At 36.0% G+C, this 21568-nt stretch overlaps 3 protein-coding genes across 9 annotated transcripts in view; 2 read left to right on the top strand and 1 right to left on the bottom strand.

Moving 5' to 3' along the window:
• Window positions 1-2281, top strand: part of mcf2la (mcf.2 cell line derived transforming sequence-like a) — a 78654-nt gene extending 76373 nt beyond the window's left edge. For all 6 annotated transcript variants that reach the window (XM_082164707.1, XM_082164712.1, XM_082164708.1 and 3 more), the window contains 2 exons: window positions 729-832; window positions 926-2281. In XM_082164707.1, coding sequence (XP_082020833.1) covers window positions 729-832; window positions 926-1005 — 184 coding nt within the window. In that variant the 3' untranslated portion in view covers window positions 1006-2281. The remainder of the gene's footprint in view (window positions 1-728; window positions 833-925) is intronic.
• A 1740-nt stretch (window positions 2282-4021) lies between these two features.
• Window positions 4022-13581, top strand: cab39l (calcium binding protein 39-like). The gene is made up of 9 exons (XM_082165550.1): window positions 4022-4323; window positions 7344-7478; window positions 9135-9299; window positions 9588-9706; window positions 9840-10008; window positions 10664-10723; window positions 10808-10873; window positions 10947-11090; window positions 11739-13581. The coding sequence occupies exons 2-9, from the start codon at window positions 7377-7379 to the stop codon at window positions 11916-11918; spliced, it is 1005 nt and encodes a 334-aa protein (XP_082021676.1). The 5' UTR covers window positions 4022-4323; window positions 7344-7376; the 3' UTR covers window positions 11919-13581.
• Window positions 13143-20726, bottom strand: cdadc1 (cytidine and dCMP deaminase domain containing 1). Of its 2 annotated transcripts, XM_082165549.1 has the most exons (10): window positions 20524-20666; window positions 20361-20417; window positions 19455-19555; window positions 18901-19078; window positions 17332-17913; window positions 16094-16143; window positions 15850-16019; window positions 15258-15447; window positions 15061-15115; window positions 13143-14312 (listed from the first exon to the last, which is right to left on the bottom strand). In XM_082165549.1, the coding sequence occupies exons 3-10, from the start codon at window positions 19500-19502 to the stop codon at window positions 14248-14250; spliced, it is 1338 nt and encodes a 445-aa protein (XP_082021675.1). In that variant the 5' UTR covers window positions 19503-19555; window positions 20361-20417; window positions 20524-20666; the 3' UTR covers window positions 13143-14247. The 2 variants fall into 2 exon arrangements, with proteins under 2 accessions (XP_082021675.1, XP_082021674.1); XM_082165548.1 differs by lacking the exon at window positions 20361-20417 and having other exon boundaries at window positions 20524-20726.
• Between the last annotated feature and the right edge of the window lie 842 nt (window positions 20727-21568).

Raw genomic sequence — 21568 nt, 5'->3', positions numbered from 1 at the left:
CAAGTTTAATTCTGACTTTATAACTCGCAATTGCGACTTTATATCACGCAATTCTGAGATAAAAAGTCGAAGTTGTCAAACACAATATTCACTAGATATTTCGGATATTTCTGCTGTAATTATGACAAAGCTGCTTGTTTTCAAACATTTTATTGATATATTAACGTGGTTAATTATTTTAACATACTGAATGAATTAACCACGATTCATTTTGTGAGTCAAGATGTTACGTTCTGTATTCCAGAACTGTCTATTCTTCAATACAAACAATAATTATTGAGGGAAAATAGAAATATGATTTCATTTTGCATTTTGTTTGCTTTTAGCATTGTATTTAGGTCATACTTGCATTATTTTCATATATTAAAAATAATAACTTTTAATAATAACTTAACTTTTAAGTCATCCTTTAAGTCCAGGCATAAAATATAAAAAACTAAAGTAAAGCAGTTAATAATGCACATCGTAACCTGCTCCTAATTTCATAGGCTTAATAATATACTCTAAAATATATAAAATGTTAAATAACTCAGAGGAATTACCCCAGGGCTGTTTTTGTGCCCACATATTTAAAATAATCTAGTTCCATTTTGGCGTTTTGAGTGTTGTATTATTATCTGGACTCATTTCGATGTTTCTAAAGATGACCAAATTAGAATCGCAAAATGTTTTCTGTAAGCAGAGGCTGGTGTGATATCAGTGTGATATTTATTTTTGATTTTTTTCAGGTTTGTACGTAATCTGCGGACCAATAAGGAGGGCTGGGTCCCTGCTGCAAACTTGCTCACTCTCATCAGAGAATCCAAATCTTCTCAATCTCTCTCCAGCTCAGGTAACACCGCTTCCTGCTTTCTATCATCCACCACACAATAAATCCCCATCATATTTTCTGAATTTAGCCAATGTGTGCATGTTTTCCCCCCAGAAGGCAGTGGGTCTGGAAACCTCAGCACGTCGTCCAGCTGCAGCGAAACCTACACGAGCTTCTCTGACATCAAAACCTGAAGCCCGCTGCTCCAGCGCCTTGTGGCAGCTCCTACACAGTGCACTTTCTACTGAAGCTCCTCGAGCCTTTGTACTGTATTTAACCTCCTCAACCGAGAAAGGAATCGACCTCTGCGGTCAATGTGCGCCATTCAGGATATTTTATATAGAGCGTCACCACCCTTTCTCAACCTTCATAAGAGAGAGGAAAAAATGTCTGCTGTTCCCATTCACATTCTCATTGACTTTGAAAATATGGTGTGATGCTGTTCGTTTCGCATCTGCATGCATTTCCTCAAAGAGAAAAAGGGTTTTTGGTCGAGTCGGCACTAACATCAAAGTAGCCTGCGGTCTGAAAGTCTTTAAATATACATAACAAGGACTCTCTCATGAGCTTCCACTGGTTTTATTGATCTTGCGTTGAGAACGTCAGTGTCGTTTTGGAATGTCTGACTCTGTTGGCGTCTAAAGCTCCTCTCTGATTTGCTGTAGCAGCAAGACAATGAAATGTTGTTTTATACGATAAAGATTCTTGAGGTTATGCCTGGTGAAAAGTCCTGTTCACTGTATGTATTAATCTAAAACGGCTGTATAGTTTAAATTATTTCCTGTAAAAGAAGATTTGTACAGATATTAACTTTTATCTCATGTTTTTCATTAAAACAGTATATATATATATATATATCTATACATATTGTATATTATGACCACTATGTTGTGTGTCAATGAATTGTATTTTGTTGTATTTGTCACTTTATTGTTCTACAATTTCCCAGTAACAACATACCAATTGTGTTCACATTTTATGCAATTTATTTTTCTGTACGTCACCACAGATAGTTTGATTTGGATGGTTCAAAATGTAGTCTGGCAAGTGATAATTGGCGTGTCACTCAACTTTTTTAAGACTTGATTTTAAAGGTCAGAACCTTTTGTCAAAAAGTATTACTTAAAACTTGTCAAAGTTCATCTATAATCCTAGACTGCTGATTCAATCAAGGATGAATACCACAACGTTTCTGTGCTCAAGTGTTCATGTCTCCAGAACTGTACACTGTCGTTTGTTTTAACGTGTTCAGCAATACAGAAATCATTGTTAATATCTATTTAAATTTTATGTGGCACATTGCTGCATGTTAGTTTTATCTCATGCTAGTTTTATCGTGTTCTCATTTGACATAAAATATTTTCTTCTATTAGACGCGTATCTGTACATGTGTAAATATGTATCTAAGAGGTTGTATGAGATGAATGAATTTAAAGTGCTTAGGCAGAAATAAACTTCACTGAAACATTGTGTCCTCTTCTGCTGGCTCAGATTTGTCAAGGAAATATCGAGTGTGTTTGCACATTGCTCTCATTTCTGCTTTGAAGATGACCTTTTAATTATTTTGGTAAAGTCGATCTTAAATGCATCAGCTTTTCCATTGTGCACCACAAACAACTTTATCATTTGCAAATAAATGTTACTTAATGATTTATTATTGTTAGACTTTTTTGATTCATTTAAATCCGTTTCATGACAGTGAATGCTGAAACTTTTGTGATTGAAACTCGATTTATAAATATTAAAGAGCTATCAAGACCAAAATAAACATTTCTCTTGATAATAGAAATACCATATTATCAGAATTTATTACAATATTTTATGATGATAAAAAATTAGTAAACTTTTATGATAGAATTTTCTTTTTGAAACTTGATTTTAAATATTGAGACCATAAAATAAAATACAAATCCTTAATATACCATACAATGTGAAACATTTTTTTACATGATCAATAAGTTATGACAGCATAGATTTTGCATTGCTTTAACTCATTAAAATAAGTTGAAGCAATTGTCAACTTTTTACGTTATACAAGATTCAACTAATATTTTTAAGTTGAAATTACTTAAATATCCAAGTTGATTGTACTTAAAAATGTAAGACAGAAATTTTGTTTTACAGTGTAGAATGAATTAAATCTGTTTCATTATAAAAGATGAATGATTATGCTTTTAGTGATATAATTTTATTTTTAAAACTGGATTTATAAATAATAACAGCTAATAATAAGACTATAAAATAAAACAATTTCCCTTAATAATAATCATTTATCAGAATTTTTATAAACATGAAAATCTGGTTTCTGATAATAAAAGACAATGGTGGGAACTTTAATGGTAGAATTAAATTTTCAATCAAATTTGATTTATAAATATTAAAGTGATAGTTCACCCAAAAATGAAAATTCTGTCATCATTTACTCACCCTCAAGTTGTTCCAAACCTGTATATGTTTCTTTCTCCTGCTGAACACAAAATAAGATATTTTGAATAATGTTTGTAACCAAACAGACCTTTGACTTATCTTATTTTACAACAGGAGAAAGAAACTCATACAGGTCAAAAACAACATACAAGGGTGAGTAAATGATGACATAATTTTCATTTCTGGGTGAGCCTATTCCTTTAAGTAAAATATGTAATAGTACCAAACCTTGCCATTTAACAGTCTATTGTAGGATTTTTATCTAAATTTAAGAAAACCAAAAATTAAACAATTGAAGAAGAAAAAAAAAAACATTAAAGTCCAACAAACATTGCAATTAGAAAATATGATTAAAATCTGAGGAAAATTAATCTTATCCAAGAGGATTTGAAACCCACCCTATTGTATATTGTTAGTAGGCTATAACCTTCTCTTTTTTTCTCCAAAAAATAGATGCAGTTTCAATTTAACCTTCAAAAATTGCTCAGATTTTTTTTTAACCAGCAATAGATCGTGTAAGAGCTGGTCTGTGACTCAGAGTCTCTGCTTCAGTAACACACTGCGCACACCCAGACTTTGGCTATGACGGTGTCGTTCAATAGTTCATGCAGGTATATGACGCGATACTAGTATAAAACGTCGTGATTCAAAATCATGAGTCATGCACTTATTCTAGTCAGTATATATCTCTATAATACAGTCTGAACACATCCACATCCGGGTAACACGACGCCTCGCCTCAGTGCGGGAGGAAGGCTTTCAGCATCTGATCTGAGATCAGCTTGCACGTCACAGGCTTAACCGCCACGGACGGCCACAGAACCGATCCCAGATCATTCTTCAACCACAGAAAGGCACCAGACAGGGAGTTTGTGTTACAAACCCATCATGTCTTCTGCAGATATACGCGTTTGAGTCAGTCAGTGTTTAATTCGCTCATACACACTTTCCTCTGACGTTTAGCCCAGCGCGCGTGCGCGCTCACACACAACACACAGTCTGCTGGCGTGATCAGGACGGCTGCTCGCGAACACACACAGAAACCACAGCAGCCGCAGAAGAAGAAACAATTACATCACAGCAATGTAAGTATTCAACATTTCAGACATTAACGTTACATAGGCCTACGCGATATCGAAATAATAGCTAGATATTATATAACGTCGAACACCAACATAAGCTCACAGGCTACTGCTGTGTGCCTTTATTTTGGTGTCGCAAGAGAATAAGCTAAACGTACGCCCAATTTTCCGCATGTCGGGCTTGTTTTTGGTAACAGGGTTGACAAACTGAGAGTGTATATGAGTGTTTGAGCTCGAGCGTCTGCTCTGCTTCATTGTTACCGTTACAGTCTGTCGTTCTGTTCGATTGTAACGTTCTATTCGCGTGTTACATTGTAACGAGCAGCTCGCTCAGTGTCACGCTGTAATTCTGCTGCTGTTTGTGTTGAATTTAGTGAACAGGCCTGAAACAACAGATCACACCACTGCAAGGCCTTCTCACACACACACACACACACACACACACACACACACACACACACACACACACACACAAGCAGATCATGCACTGGAGGGCCTGCTCACTCAGTTCAACATGCATTTCAGCACGATTCCACATAATACCAGTATCAAATCTGTCAGATGCTTCCCTACAGTTCTAATAGAACTTCTGTCACACAAATCTGACGCCTGACGTTGAAATGACATACATTTAGCCTTGTTTTTATTTTTTTGGAATGTGATCTGCAGTCCAATGATAATGTATATTTTTAAAAGCATTTTATTTTGGAGAACTATTACAACAATGCCAAAAAGAATGACATAATTTATTGATAATATGTTGGTTAAAAGATATTCAACTCATTGTAAATTAATTTAATTATTTTTATTATATTTTTATTATCATTATAATTTTATAATGTCCAACTTTTTTTTTTAACAACTCTGATACTGCATAATGTTTTTTTTTTTTATTATGATGTATAATAATATATATATTTTATATTACTAAAATGACACATTCCCTAAATTGTCACACCCAAGGAGTGACATCATTTGAATATTTTCTTCATCATATCGGGAAGTCATTTTTATTTTATTTTTTATCTTGACTTAAGTGTTAACTCAACCCTGTTACCAAATATTTTTCTGTCATTTATGGAAATATAAGTTAATCAGTAAGCACAATTTTCAGTTTTTGATCACAAACAAGCTAGCTGCTGCTGACTGACAGCTTATTTAGGCTGAATTTGCAACCCAAAATGGCTATCCATTCTGTCACACATTTATTATATAATTTTTAGGAATTCCGTTCTTGTTTTGTACCTTGGTAGTAATTCAAACTGTTTTCTCATCACCATCTATCTCTCATTTATCTAGGCTATGTCCAGTGCTTCAGACTAAATCCTTCCATTTCATATTTTATTTTCTAATATTGCGGCGCTAGGGTGTCGAAGGTGGTATTTACAGATAGTAAACAAAGGTGGCGCTTAATTTTTTCTTTGCCGAGGACTATATAAAATTCCTAAAACTGTCACACAGCAAACAGAGGACCTGTTCACTCACTGTTAAATAAATGTGGTCATGTGACATTCCTCAGCGATGGGGCTTTTGATGGTAAAGGTGGTATTGTGATAGTAAACACGGGCGAGGTGAGGGTGGTATGTGTTTCTGGAGATCGGTTATGACTTCATGACTGATGTGAGTCAGGTCTTGGTTTTATTGCTGTCAGCGTTTACATAGTGAATTATTAAGTTATTCCCACAGATTGCAGAGTGGACAAAGACTAGTATGATCAGTATTCAAAAAACGTTTTGAATATTTTCTTTAAAGGATCCTCTACGGGAGGTACTATCAAACTATATATACTTTGTGTAATCATTAATCTGTCATAAGGTCAGGTGGTATTATTGTAAGATGTATTGAATGAACGCAGCAGTAATATGAAGAGAATCTGTTCAAAGATCAGCTGCTGACAGGTGGAGGAACAGGAAATTTCTAACTCTTGGACTCTCTCTCTCTCTCTCTCTCCCCCCCCCCCCCCCCCCCCCCCCACACACACACACACACACACCTTAGGTTCTCAGATCACAGGATTACCAGTCACAAGTTTCACTTAGTTCTCTCGGAAAACAGTGAATATTCCCCTCATTATAATTGTGTGCTGAAAAGTTCCTCTCACATCACATTTGTGTCAACCCTGTCAAAATGGTTTTGTTACTACTGTGAAGAGATTCACTGAATCAAATGAAGAATAATCATTTAGTTTAATTTAAAGTACATGTTAGTTCAAGGCTGGAACAATGAATGGAGTTTTTGTCTAATTTACATAATAATTAAAGCTACTTACAGACTGAAGTGGAGTTTCAGATCATAACTGTTCTTAATTATTTAGATTTTTGGTGAAATGTAAATGTTTTTAAATCGGTGTTAAGAACTTAAGAATCTTTTTTTTTATTGATTGAAATAAAGATTAAAAAAGAAAATGTAAATATTAGATGAAAAATTTGCAGCTTAAATGGAAAGATCTGTTCTTCGGACTAAATTGTCTGTTGTACTGATATCTTACTGTAAAACCAAATAAATATAATGTTCCAAAAAAGTATTTAAAGAATGACATAATTATTTTCTTTTTCTTTTACAAAAGCACAACAAAATGACAAAAATTTAAATAACGAAATAGTATAAATATAAAATATACTGTTTACAGTAATAATATATAAATAATGCTAAAATAACACTGGTTTTAATGGAAGATTTGCACTACTAGGAACACACCTACTCATTCAAGTCATCAAAAGTTTACAGTATAACAATTTTTTTTTCTATTTTTAAAAGAAATTCATGAGGCGGCGTTTTTTGTACTTGAGTAATTTCAAGCATTCACACAAACATTAGATCCATATTATTAGAAACATTCATTCAGTCAAGTACAGTATGTATGTGTGCTGCTTTTGATTAATGCAAAATTTCCCGTTTTAAATATTTCAGGCTATTATCTCCTTTTAAACTTTAGTAGACTTCGTCTTCTGTCTCAGTGTTTAGTTGTCAGGATTTAAGAGGGCCATCAAAGCCATTGACTCCTTTTCTTTTTTCTATTCCAGCCATTCTACAGCTAGAAGTCTACGGCCGCTACCATGCCACTATTTGGTAAATCTCACAAGAACCCCACAGAAATTGTGAAGACCCTGAAGGACAACCTCTCCATCCTGGTCAAACAGGACAAGAAGACAGAGAAGGTATGAGTTTGAAGTTGTCATATTACAGCATTTGCTGGCAGTTTCAGGTTTTTTTTTTTATCACCTGACTATAGGAAATATATCAGGTAACAGTGCAGACATGGCAAAAAAAGAAGCTCTGATCACTATTGGTAAAGAGCATCTTGCTAGCTGTGGTGTCTGTCAGTATAAAGCACACGAGACGGGAGCAACAAACTTCATCCATCTTGTTTCTCCACACATTACGTCATTACACAACAACACTTAAAAATAGTAGTAACACAAATCAATAGATCGCTGCAATATGGCATACTTTACTGGGACTGTACAGCATCACTCCATCACTTTAATAAGGCTAATTTGATTTAAATGTGGTGTGTTTACACTAAAAAGAATGTTCCAGGGCCTGTTTAAGATGGCACAAAAGCGACTGTAAGGTTTAATGAATTTGCCACTCTGTGTTTACCTTGGTCCACCGGTCAGAATTTTTTTCTCCCTTATTTTTCCACTCTTTTCCCAAGATTTTATTCCATTCCATTATCTACCCCAGTTGTTCCAGATCTCTCAGATTGATTGCATAATGAACTTGACTATTGAGTGATGATGCTGAAGTTTTCCTAGATCTCTTCAGCTTTAACCTCAGACACATGTTTTCTACCAGAATATCAGCGGTTATATCCTCTAAATCGGGCTTCTTTCCACTGCCAATTTTTTTTCCATTGTGTTTTTGCATTTTTCATTTGCTTTTTCAGAGAGACGGGCCTGTCCTCAGGCAAATAAGAGTTTTAAATCAGTGCACTAGATCAGCAGTGGACATGACTAATCTGATCCTATCTTAGAATGTGGATATGCATTTTGATAACTATGACTGTGTTTAGCCACGCTTTTGAACATTAGCATAAAGTCTACTCAACTTATTTTTAATTATCTGCTGTTAAAGGGAAGTGTAACATGGAAATGTCTATGAATGGCCTTTGCCAGTTTTGTGAGCAATATGCACCAGACTAATGTGGACATGCAGTCTGAAACTGGGATTTGCACATAGCTTTTTAAAGACATTGCTTTTTTTCTTCCAAAAGAGCTTTTCATTTGAATCACAGTTGTTTGTTGAATTAGGCTAGTTCAGATAAATTAGCCTGCTCATCTCAATGTCAATAAGATGCCCAATTTACTCGTTCTGAACCCCATTTTCAGAGCGTCCATTAGAGGCCCAAATGAGCGAGAGGCTGGATTCCTTCCTGCAAGCTCTCATATTGGTGCTGAGAGTAGAAAGATGTCGCAGAGGTGGGAATATCGCTCCACTGCCTGACCTCTTGCTCATTTTCACCTGCCTGCTAAAGGCCCTTTTCAGCATTCTCACGCTAAAGTCAAGCGTTTGAAGCGCTTGGGAACCTGCTGATTGTTATTCCGAGGGCCTGGGGCTTTTCCAGCTGGAGGAAAATCCATATGCTTCACGATGCCTCCACAGACAACTGAGCTGTTTCAGCAGCTGATAAATAGCTAATGATGGTCTTTGTAAAATGAGCTTACATGTGAAATTACCCAGAATCCTTTTAGGTGTTCAGAGCAATATGTGGCATTGATACCATATGCTCTGCATACACATATTCAGGAACGACCGTATTGAATTGGCAGCATACTTTGCAGCGGTACTCAAGTTATTTTGGTGTTTGTCAGGCTTCAGAGGAGGTGTCGAAATGTCTGGTGGCGATGAAGGAGATCCTGTACGGCACGAACGATAAGGAGCCGCACACAGAGACGGTGGCCCAACTGGCCCAAGAACTCTACAACAGCGGCCTGCTCATCTCACTCGTGGAAAACCTCCAGGTCATCGACTTTGAGGTGAGGATTCTTGAAGACAATAACCTACCTACCTACCTGGCCAACATAGTGTTGGCCCAGATCTGGCCCACATCTGGTACGTGTGGAATCCACATGTACCAGATGTGGGCCTGATCTGGGCTGACAGTATGTTGCTGTCTGTCTGTCTGTCTGTCTGTCTGTCTGTCTGTCTGTCTGTCCATCCATCCATTTCGCTCTACTGTTGTTTGAACGTGAATTTTTTGCTCTTTTCTTTTTATTCATGATTCTAATAATTGGAATAATGTGGGTGTCTATGTTTGTGCGCAGGGTAAAAAGGACGTTTGCCAGATCTTCAACAACATCCTGCGCAGGCAGATCGGAACCCGCAGCCCAACGGTGGAATACTTCTGCTCTCATCAGGAAGTTCTTTTCATCTTACTCAAAGGGTGAGAAGTGATTGGTATTTTTTAAATGCAGCATGTGAGCATGTTACTTACATACTTCCTGCATGGAAAGGCTTCCAAATGTTGCAGTTTTGCAGTGTGTGAACGTAACATTTCTACTGTGATGTCGTGGCAGGTATGAGACCCCTCAGGTGGCATTGAATTGTGGGATTATGCTGCGCGAGTGCATCCGGCATGAACCTCTCGCCAAAATCGTCCTCCACTCTGAACACTTTAAAGATTTCTTCAGCTACGTGGAGATGTCCACATTTGACATCGCTTCTGATGCATTTGCCACCTTTAAGGTGAGCGCTATATTTGATTAAATATCAGATTATTAATTTATACTAGAGCTGCATGATTCTGGATAAATTGAGGATCACGTTTGTTTGTTGTTTCAAACAGATCACGATTCTGAACAGACAGCTAAACAAAATAACGTAATTTACTTGAGGTTCTGACTAATTTTAATTGCCATTTAAAATGTTTAATGAATCTTAAATTATAAAAAAATAAAAAATTGGTTTGGATGAATGATTCAATGACTCATTCATAAATTCTTCACTTGTTTCAATAATAGATGTTTTTTGAACGAATCTCTACATGTTACATGAACGAATTCATGTTTTAAGTCACTTGTCGCCACCTACTGGTGTTACTATGTAATCGATACAATCGTTATGTGAAGTTACTTACAGGGTGATTTATTCTATTTTGATCTCTTCCATAGACATGAGTCTTTATATCCGAACTATAAACTTTTATCCCTGTACTTCTGTGATAATATGAATATTTGTTATAGAGAAATAATGAGACTGAGTGGTTGAAAATCGATTGAACTGAATCGAGATCGCGATCTTTTAACGATTAATCGTGCAGCTCTAGTTGATACATAAATTATTTGATCATTTGGAAATTACACTAAATATATTGTTTTTTGTTGTTGTCGTTTTTTTACAGGATCTGCTCACAAGACACAAGGTTCTGGTGTCGGAATTTTTAGAACAGAACTATGATGCGGTAAAATATTTTTTTTGGTTTGTTAATTTTTTCATAGAATTGTGAAAAGCTGAGATTTTTTAATGACTCTCTCTGATCTTCCAGGTTTTCGATAACTACGAAAAACTGCTTCACTCTGAGAACTACGTGACCAAGAGACAGTCGTTGAAGGTGTGTGTTCTGACATCTGATTTCTGTCGTCGGGAGCCTGTCCTGTCATTAACGTCATGTGTTTGTGTGACAGCTGCTGGGTGAACTGCTCCTCGACAGACACAATTTCACAGTCATGACACGGTACATCAGTAAACCAGAGAACCTGAAGCTCATGATGAATCTCCTGAGGGACAAGAGCCCCAACATTCAGTTTGAGGCTTTCCATGTCTTTAAGGTACAAAAACTTGAGACACTACTTGAATTTACCCCTTCTTTTCATTGCATGGAAAATACAATGTCAGGATTGAGGCTGTCAAACTTAAAAATGACAAAAAAGCACCATAAAAGTATCAAAAAGTAGTTAATGTGACATTCATATGGACCCACTTTATATTAAGTGTCTACTATGTAATAACATTTTAGATTAATAATTTGATACAGTGAACTTGTTGTGTACGTACATGTTTTTACTTTGTACCGATATTTAAATAAAATACCTGCATGTAATTACTTTATGTATATCTCTATAATTACACAAATCTTCCCTTCCCTTTTAACCCACCCTTAAACCTGTCCTAATCTTACCCGTATCCCAAGTCAATAGCAGCAACAATAAAAGTGTTTTGCAATACAACACAATAAGTATTGTACTTACAATTCATTTAGATGGAAGTATCCTACATAGTATTTAAAGACACCTTATAGAAAGTGGGAGCCTTATATTCATCAAAAGTGGTTCATATGAAATATATATTACATATTATTGCTTTGTGTGAGGGACAGACTGAAATCTAAGAAGAAAAAATCATACTGAAAAGTAAACCTACTGTATGCTTCCTAGTTGAACATCATTGTAAGATTTTTTATTTTTTTATTTCCTCAGGTATTTGTGGCCAATCCAAATAAAACGCAGCCCATCGTAGACATTCTTTTGAAGAACCAAACGAAACTCATCGACTTCCTTAGCAACTTTCAGAAGGATCGCACGGACGACGAGCAGTTTAACGACGAAAAGACGTACCTCGTCAAACAAATACGAGACCTAAAGAAACCAGCCTCCTAAACTTTAGCTATTGCAGTATTAGGGAAAAAAAAAACGACAAAAAACCCCACAAAAAAAATATATTAACAATAATAATTCTATTTAAAATCTTGAAAAATGTGTCTCCTCTTAGTTCTGAGGCTTACAAAAGAAGGTTCCTGATCATTGATGTTCTCTGTTCTTATTTGCTTTTCTTTTTCCTCCTTTCTTTTCTTTTATCGCAAACTCTCGTGCCATGATACGACGTTTAAAAAGTAGGAAGCAGCCAGTTTGAGTCACAGGACGAACACATCAAGACACACATTGCGGATGAGGAAGTACAGGTAAACTTAAATTTTTCCGTTTCTGGACACTCCACACTCTCCCTGGCATCAGCAATCAGAAGAGATTGTGTTGTTTGGATGTTGCTGGGAAAGAGCTGAGATTCCTAAATGATCAGTTACGAGCTCTCTTGATATCTTGTAACTGCACTAATCTTCATTCTTGCATTCCTCCTTTCTGTCGTCTTTTCTCGGGCATCAGTTTGACTTGCATTCGCTTTTATTTGATTAGCCTGTGCTTTGTTCAGAACACTACAAACTTGATCATTTCCTCCCTGTTCTCTTTATTCTGTTTGTGTTTTCTAAGAATTATCTAGAAGGATGAATTCATTTATCAGTATTTTAATTATTGTTCATCTGAGCTGAAACAGGAAGAGCGTGTGTGGGTCTTCATGTACATTTTGAGTTGCTGCCAGGCCGTTTTTTTCTGATCGGAAAGCATCGCTGTTTTGTTTTATATATTTTTATTTGATGTTTACCTAAAGCTGATTTTGCTCTGAAGGTGGTTGCCATTTGTAGAAGAATCTTGGAAAATCAACTTTGGCTCTAAGTGTATATTCCAACTCGTAGATTTCATGTAGAACAGTGAGGTAAATCTATAGTGCTTCGGCATTACTATTGTATGCTCTATACTATAGTGTCCTTAGTGCTATTGAATTTGTTAACTTTAGTACATAATACTAAAGTACTTCTTATACTGTCGTGCAGCTGTAGTGTAATATTCATTTCTATACTATAGTATTCCTTTTACTGTAGTATGTATTTTGTGCTATAACCCATAATTCAGCTGTCTTTGATGATTTTGACAGAAGTAGATTGTTGCGTAGCTGAAAAACAAGATGAAATGAGGACGCAAATGTACAAAACAGGTGCCTTTTGTTCTTAAGTTGTTAATTTACTTCTTTCTTTTTTTTTTGAGAAGAAATTTTAGAAGGGGGAGCTTAATTTCTTTTTGTTGTTAATATGTTCTCATTGAGCATATTTAGCTTGATTAAGCAATGAACCTCTTTAACTCACTATATTTGAGTTATGCTGTTGAAGAAAATTGATTAAATTTCATTCTTTTTTTTTCTCTACAGTTGATTGATTTCAGTATATATTTTTTTTTACAGTCATCTTTAGTTTTAAGTGATGAATAAAATATGTTTAGGTGGTTTGGACCATCACTCAAAGTGTGAAGCAAATTCATTTGGACTCTTGGCAACAAGTTTCAAATTTGAAATATCCATCTGAGCCAAATTTATTGAATATATTTGTTAGAAATTACATTGACAGTTCAAAATTTGAATTCTTTTTTCCTACTACACATACATTTGCAGTTTCCATCTGAATAGTACCATATCAATAAAGAACAACTGAAGCACTGGCAGTATCACTGACTCCTTTTTAAAAGAAAAAAAGCTCATAGTGTACTGTATGTAAATCTGTACACTATTAAGAACAAATCTTGATTTTAATAAATACATTTTATGTATTTATTCAGTTATTCTTGTCCTTTCAATTGAACAAATTTAAAAACCACAGTGTTGTGTGCAATTATAAAACCATGCAACCCAGTTTCTAAAATGCATATATTACTTTTTTTCTTTAACTGGCTGTCCTATTAAACTAATAAAACTTGTTTGCATCATTCAGCATGAGTATGGCAGGTTAAATGTTCGTTATCACCAGGAACTGAAAGAGTTTGTGATGTATTAATGACATTTTAAAGGACTGGTTCACTTGAAATGAAAATTCGGTAACCAAACAGTTGATGGACCCGACCCTATTGACTTCCATAAAAAAAAAAAAAGTTTTCCTACTGAAAGTCATTGGGGTCCATCAACTGTCTGGTTACCGACATTCTTCAAAATGTCTTATTTTGTGTTCAGCAGAAGAAAGAAATTCATACCGGTTTCATACTTGAGGTATTCATACTTCGTACTTGAGGGTGAGTAAATGATGACAGAATTTTCATTTCTAAGTGAACTATTCCTTTAACATCATCTGTTGCTGCCATACTGACAAGAGAGCAGCTTTCCAAATGTTTTCTATGATCGCAGTCTCTTATTGCACTGAAAAGGGGTTTCCTTGTCTCTTCGTTTCATGCAGCCATCTGCAAAAAAAACACACATTCAGGGTATATTCCATGTAATTATTAAGCATGCAGCTTTTAGGAACTTATTTGAGAAACTACATTGAATATTATACAATATTTGAATATTAGGTACTTCAAAGTTAATTCAATAAACTACCGTTAAGAGAAAAAGGTGTTCAAAATGGTAAAAACGTGGTAAAACACATTTTAACCTAAATTGTTGATCTTGGTTAAAGTACACAGACATGACAATTACCAACAATACTGAACTGCATTTGGTAAAGTAGCTGCCATAACACCTTTTGCCTATCCATTAAGCGAGACAATTTGATAATAGTGGGCATGTTTTAAAGGTATGTTTTAGAATTGAGGGAACGTTTACACGACGATGATGTACTAAAAACGGAAATGTTTTTCCTTCGCATTTTTGCAAAGTTTTGCGTACAGAGGACAATGTTGTCAAAAAGATCCCCGTTCACACGGATCCACGAAAAGGACTAAAATCGATGTATTCTGCTTCGAGGCCAGTAGTTGGCGATGTCACTTTGTTAAGAAACACTACGCGCCTATAAACTGAAGCGCATGATGTCTCCTTTTTCACAAATTCATGTTTTTGTAGTTAACACAGACGATAACGGTATCGGTTTCAAAAGTTTGTGTTTTCAGGCCACCAAAACGCAGTTGTCGTATAAATGAACGGCCAAAACGCATACGCTTTCTGGTTTTAGTTGAAAACGGTGTCGTGTAAACGGCCCAAATCACTTACTTGCTGTAGGCGGAGCAGCTTGTTCTGAAGTATGTCTTGCCGATTTCTGTTGCCACTGAAAAAATATATTAAGTTTAAAAAAAGAGCAGATTTTTGAATGCATTTTAAGTATAATAGTTATTATTTATCCATAAAACACACCACAGTGCTATATTTATGTATTTTCATTGAGTTCATAATTTATCATCAGCACTTACAATGAACTTCTGGACGCCGTTGAGTTTGTCGAACCTGAGGTAGGAGATGTCGTGTTTGACTTTGTTGCTGTCCAGGTCTGTAGTATAGATCTGCTTTATTCCAGCGCAGCCAATCAGAGGAACACACTCATCACACGGGCACTTAGTCACAAACATCATTGTGTTCTCCTCTTCTTTTATCTCTGCGCTCCTGCAGATTGGAGGGAAATAAAAGGGAAAGGTGGGAGGCTGATGAAATGAACAAATCATGAACGAGTTCAAACATTTGAATGGCTTGATATTCAGTGCATTCAAAATGATAAAAGCGCATCTCAACAAAGTTGAAAAACAATTTAGGTGCGTTCAGATTAGTGAAATTTCCTGTGCAAAAAAAGTCTATTGTCCTCCGTCAATAGTGTAGAAACACAAGTAAATTAAATCAAGCAGCTTTCTGTTGAAAGTTGAAAATGAGCTAAATCTGTGTGGGGAACTTTTTCGCCTTCACGCAAAACTCCTGAATTCCTCTTGGAATGACTGGATTTCGTAAAAGTGACTGCACATCTTTTTCTTGTTGCCAACATTTCTTCTGACAGCTTCTTCCCATGAGCCTCACCTGAATGTGAGCGCGTTCTGCTCCGCATGGAGGATGTATCGGTACTTCCTGTTCCGTCTCTCTTTCTGCTTGTGATCCATCTGAGGGTACTCTGCGTATTGTGAGCCCACTGGATAGGCGTTGTATCCGCAGCCCACTAGGTAAAGCCGACCAGTGCCATCACATTGTGACTGCAAGCGGAGAGGTGTTCTTTATTAAAATACATACAATCATAAAGTCATTTTTATTTCAGTTTTTGGCTCACCTGTTTTCCCTCTGCCCAGATAACTGCACCAACTCCCACTTTAGGATCCTCTACACAAAAATAAATAAAGGTGAACAGTTTAACCATGACCTCGATTCAACTTTGCATCCTGAAATCCTCCTCCAGGAAATGGCATCATTTCGGCAGGAAATCAACAGTATTAGCAATGGACTAATAAATCCAGTAATGTTTTAGTTGGTCTGTATCACTTTAAAACATTCCATTCTGTTTGATGAAGAACTTATTTTATCAACATTTCAAAATATGGTTAAAAATATTAATATTAGCTGTCACCCTCAATCCTTCAGCACTTTATTTACAACTTGTTGGTAACTGTCTTGGCATTTTGTAAATTCCTAAATCATAAGTTCAGACAAAGTCATCCTACAACTGGCTTAAAGTCAGCATGAAATGGAAATTCATGCTATGTATTTTGCTACTAATTCGTCTTATCGATCTCATTGTGAATGATTCATCCATGCATGTTTAATTTTTGTATGTATATTTTTTTTCTATATATTAACTGGATCTTCCAGTGAAACGACAGACTTCTCTGGTGACGTATGCTCCTAAACTCCGCCCCTTTATTACCATCAGCAGCAAAAGCTCGCATTCAGATCTGCCTCCATCTATTCAACGGCAGCCATATTGCTCCAGAACACACACCACACACACCAGCTTATTGGTGGAGAGGAGACAGAGTGATGAAGCCAATGAGTATATATGGGGATGATTAGGAGGCCATGATGGACAGAGGATGCCGGGGTTACACCCCTACTCTTTTTCCAAGGACATGGGATTTTTTCTGTAGGTATTGGCAACAACTAGGAAAGGATGGTGATATTCATAATTTCAAGGTAATGTCATCTCTAAACTGGACTCATTTGGCGAGTCACGCTAAAAGTATACTGTTTTAATAAAGGCAGTTTTAGGTTTAGTGTCGGGGAAAAAAAGAATAGCCTACATTAAGTGTGTATTAATGACGGCAATCTTATATTCTTATTGCTGACCCTGTTTTGAAATGGAGCAAATGGAGTCGATTCTGGGAGGCGATCCGATTGACTCCTACGGAGGGATTCAAGAGTCAACTCAGAAAAAACCCTTAATAGATTCACGTTGGCACTTTTTGCCATCACTTCTGGAGTCTTGATTTGTGTATTTTTGATAACGGCTGAACATTTTGTTGTCAAATAGTCAAGCACGTTAATGATAAGTACAAGTAATCAAACAGAATTCACCTGTTCTACACGCCAATAATCGTGCTTGTATGACACAGTGCCGTATCACATCCTGAGGTAAAGCTGGGGAACCCGTCCCTAAAGGCTCTCTCATGAAGAAACCATATTCGTCGTGTAGAACCGGGACACTAGCGGACACAGACGCGAGAATCCTAATGAGATTCCTCATATGCTGCCTTAAGTTGCTAAAATTTGGTTCCACACAAAAGTTCTCCAGTCCCATCTTGTTCAGCACATACATATGCTCTTCTTCATCATTTATAAAGAACTTTTCCAAGAAATCATCCGAGTTGTTCCACCATTCCTTTCTAAAGACATCCGCAACATCCAGAGTCGGATTGTCCGCCGCAATCTTCCCAAGGAAGTCGCAGTTTTGGGAGGTTTGGTCCACGAACTGCACCATGGTGCTGTCCAGAGGTTGCAGGAGCACACAGATGTGCGGCCTGCTGTTGGACTTCAGTCGCTCTGCAGCTGTGGCGTCCAGAATGGCTTCCTGGTGACAGGAGTCTGCAGGATCACGTCTACCTGACAGCAAGCCGATCTCAGCATCACCGGGCCAGTAAGTTATCCTGTTCACACCAGCTGAACAAAGGCAAGACAATGAGGGTTGAGATGGGCAATCAAATATAACATTTATAAATAAAATATTATACGGTGGTGGTGGTGGTCAAAAGTTTGGAATAATTACGTTTTGTATGTTTTTGAAAGAAGTCTCTAATGCTCAGAAAGGCTGCATTTATTAGATGACAAATACAGTGAAAACAGTAATATTATGAAATGTCATTACAATTTATAATAACAATGCTATATAATCATTTGGATACATTTTTAAGATGTAATTTATTCCTGTGATGAAAAGCTGAATTTTCAGCATTACTCCAATCTTCAGTGTCACATGATCCTTCAGAAATCATTCTAATATGCTGAATTGCTGCTCAAGAGACATTTATTACTATTATTTATGCTGAAAACCGTTAATATTTTTGTGGAAACCATGATGAGCTACTATTAAAAGTTTGTGGTAAGAGAGATCTTTTTTTTATTTTTTATGAGAAATTAATAATTGTATTCAACAAGGATACATTAAATTGATTGAAGTGACCATAAAGACATTTATGTTACAGAAGATTAATATTTCAAATAAAAGTTGTTCTTTTGAACCTTCTATTCATCAAAGAATATTGAAAAAATGTATCACAGTTTCCACAAAAAATATGAAGCAGCACAACTACTTTCAACACTGATAATAAGAAATGTTTACTGAGCATCAAATCATCATATCAGAATGATTTCTGAAGGATAATGTGACACTGAAGACTGGAGTAATGATGCTTACAATTCAGCTTTACATCACAGGAATAAATTCCATTTTAAAATATAATCAAATAGAAAACAGTTATTTTAAATTGTAATAATATTTAACAATATTACAGCTTTTACTGTATTTTTGATCAAATAAATGCAGCTTATGTGAACAAAAAACATAAGAAAAACTGAATTAATCCAAACCTTTGACCGTCATTGTGTGCATATATTAGAGAGAGAGAGAGAGAGCAGTTCTAATGTTACCATTGATGAGCATCTTGAGGCAGGTTGAACAGGGTTTTCTGGAGAAGTAGAGATCACATCCCTTCAGTCGGGGTCCATGTTTGACCACAGCCACCTGTCCTGCATGCAACTGCACACTGGAGCAATGCAGACCCAGAACCCTGCGCTCATGGACCACCACAAGACCACTGTCTCCAGCCTGGACGCAAATACAGTACCGTGCTTTTTAATAAAAGAAACAAATAAATAAAACAAGAAGCAGCTTGTAAGTGTTTTCCTCTCATATCCATACAGTTCATGAATCAGAGGATGAATTTATGCACACTATAAGTTCATTAGCATCTCCTTTCGAGCGCATGAGTCACTGTATGTACAGCAGGGACTCGGTCCTGTGGGAATCAGCTTTCCAATAATAATTCGTAGAGCTGTATAGAAATAAATACAAATCAGGCATTTTACACTGGTTACACATTCTTTTTAATTCCTTCCTAAATGCATTTTAAATGGCTTTAAATGTAAGCCCTCTGTCTTTGAAACACACTGCATTACTTCAGAGGAAATTTAAATATGCCTACAGGATCATTTTCTCGCTGACATGCTTCTTTCTTGGGGAAAAGTTCCATCCATAGACTCAACAACGTGAAGAGGTTGGCTTTGGACAGTCGAGGTTCCTGACCTGAAACAGAAGAGGAGTCGTGTGACCAGACCAATGACAAATCTAACAACATTTGCTTAACTACTAAAAAGAACTACTTCAGTGCTATGAGAGGGACGTGTAAATAGAGATAGATTGATAATCGGTTAGAACACAGAGTACATTTTAAACTTAATTAAAAAAAATTAAAATAATAATACATGTGTGACCCTTTAGAAGGCAAAACAACTGCATGAGTAAACTGGCATAATATGAGATCAGACAATATTGTTTCATACAATCAATATTTATTATTTTTTTGTTTAAGTGTCGGATAACCCAAATGTGGAAGCACTTGTTTAATTTGCACTATTTGACACAATAAGCACAAATTCATTAGACGAGCAATAAAATCATATGTATTTTGAATATTTGAATATTATTGTTTTATCATCATTATTAGTAGTAGTAGTAGTAATGCCATTATACTGATTAAGGTTAGGGTTCAGTGGAAAAGTATAGTCAAATGATTATCATTTTATCTCTAATAAGCAATATTTTTATTGTATGCTATATTATTATTATTATTATTAAACATTCTCAATGCATATTTATTATTGATGTAGTCTGTGGTTTTTTTTTGTGTGTCTTTTTGTCAAAAAGCGGAAAAGAAACAGAATCGGTTCAGCACTGGAACATAATCTGCTTTGTATTTATCGAAAATTGTTAGTACAGAATCTGATTCAGAATTGGAATTAGAATAGGTTTTATGTCATCAGACTGCTCGTAAAATGAAGTTGCTGACATAGACATTAAACCAGGAAATATTAAATAGATAATAGCCTACCGGTCGGGGCAATCACAAAATGTAAATGTCCCAATGGCAAAAATTAAAGAACATAGCCTATTGAAAGAAGAAATGAAACAGCATTGGCAACACACTGCAATTTAAAGTTATATATCCACTGGGATCTGGTTAGCACAAGAAGACATTGACAGGTTAATCTAACCTTGTACTTTGGCATCCGTCTGTACTCCGGTCTCCCTCACATTTGGAATAGATCTGTTCCCCTCGCCATCCCGACAAGACCCCCGACTGTCCGATGCTGCCATTCAATCGCGATCAACATTGACCTGTCATTGACTAAACTGTCCCAAACAACAACAGGCCGTCCGCCTTCATGCTGTCATCGTCCTATTTGCTCTGACGTCACCAGTGGGCGGAGCATTTTATCTTTAAGGCTCGCATATAACGCCTGTTTCTATTCCTCAGAAATCTGCTTTACAACATGACCAACAGTGTGTGTGGAGACTCAAACACCACACCCAATGTGCCCGATGGACATATCGTTTTACGACTATTGACATTGATAGGAAGTTCGTCTTAGCTTTTCTAATAGCTTGCACGTCATTACAATTTTCCCTATCAGGGACAATAAAGTATTTTTCATTCCATCTGCAAGATACTGGATTCAGTCTCCAATTCAGTCACCTCCCAAAAGTCTTCAATGGGGTTCAGATCTGGACAGGCCGGTCAGATTCTTCCACACCAGACTCACTAACCTGTTTCACTGATGACATCCCGAAAGAGTGGCACTGAGTCACTCTATCTTTCTATTGAAATTATTATTATTATAAGAATATAAGAAGATTGCATGACTGTATGTTGGATTACACACACCCGCTAATTTGTGTAGCTGAACTAGTCAAACCTGTTAATTAGGTGTGTGCATTTAAAACATTTCTGAACATTTAATCATTTCATAGAATGAGTATCAGTCACTAATTTCATTTTACCCAAACAAGGATTTAACTATTCTGGTCATTTAATTTAATGAGAAATTAAACTACAGGATGCCTTTCAGGAACTATAATTAGTAGCATTTATATCAGATTAGTAAAATAACAATACAATTAAAATATATACAATTTATTCTAAAAATAATGTATAATTCTAATTAAACAATTAAAAACAATGAAATCTGATTCATGCAAGTAAAATGTACTGTGTTACAAGTTTGAAGGTCTAAACAGATATATCTACAATAAATAAAT

Source organism: Leuciscus leuciscus (assembly GCF_965113295.1).
Source record: "Leuciscus leuciscus genome assembly, chromosome: 3".
In the NCBI taxonomy this organism is placed as follows: Eukaryota; Metazoa; Chordata; class Actinopteri; order Cypriniformes; family Leuciscidae; genus Leuciscus; species Leuciscus leuciscus.
The sequence above is the reverse complement of the archived record's forward strand: the minus strand, read 5'-3'. Positions and strand labels throughout refer to the sequence as shown.

Excerpts from the sequence above, each read along its gene's own strand:
- cab39l (XM_082165550.1), top strand. The coding sequence starts at position 7,377 with ATGCCACTATTTGGTAAATCTCACAAGAACCCCACAGAAATTGTGAAG. Across the intron at positions 9,300-9,587 it reads TCCAGGTCATCGACTTTGAG|GGTAAAAAGGACGTTTGCCA; the intron begins GTGAGGATTCTT and ends GTTTGTGCGCAG. Across the intron at positions 10,009-10,663 it reads ATGCATTTGCCACCTTTAAG|GATCTGCTCACAAGACACAA; the intron begins GTGAGCGCTATA and ends GTTTTTTTACAG.
- cdadc1 (XM_082165548.1), bottom strand. The coding sequence starts at position 20,626 with ATGGCAGCATCGGACAGTCGGGGGTCTTGTCGGGATGGCGAGGGGAAC. Across the intron at positions 16,020-16,093 it reads TCTGGGCAGAGGGAAAACAG|TCACAATGTGATGGCACTGG; the intron begins GTGAGCCAAAAA and ends CTCCGCTTGCAG. Across the intron at positions 15,116-15,257 it reads ACGGCGTCCAGAAGTTCATT|TGGCAACAGAAATCGGCAAG; the intron begins GTAAGTGCTGAT and ends ATATTTTTTCAG.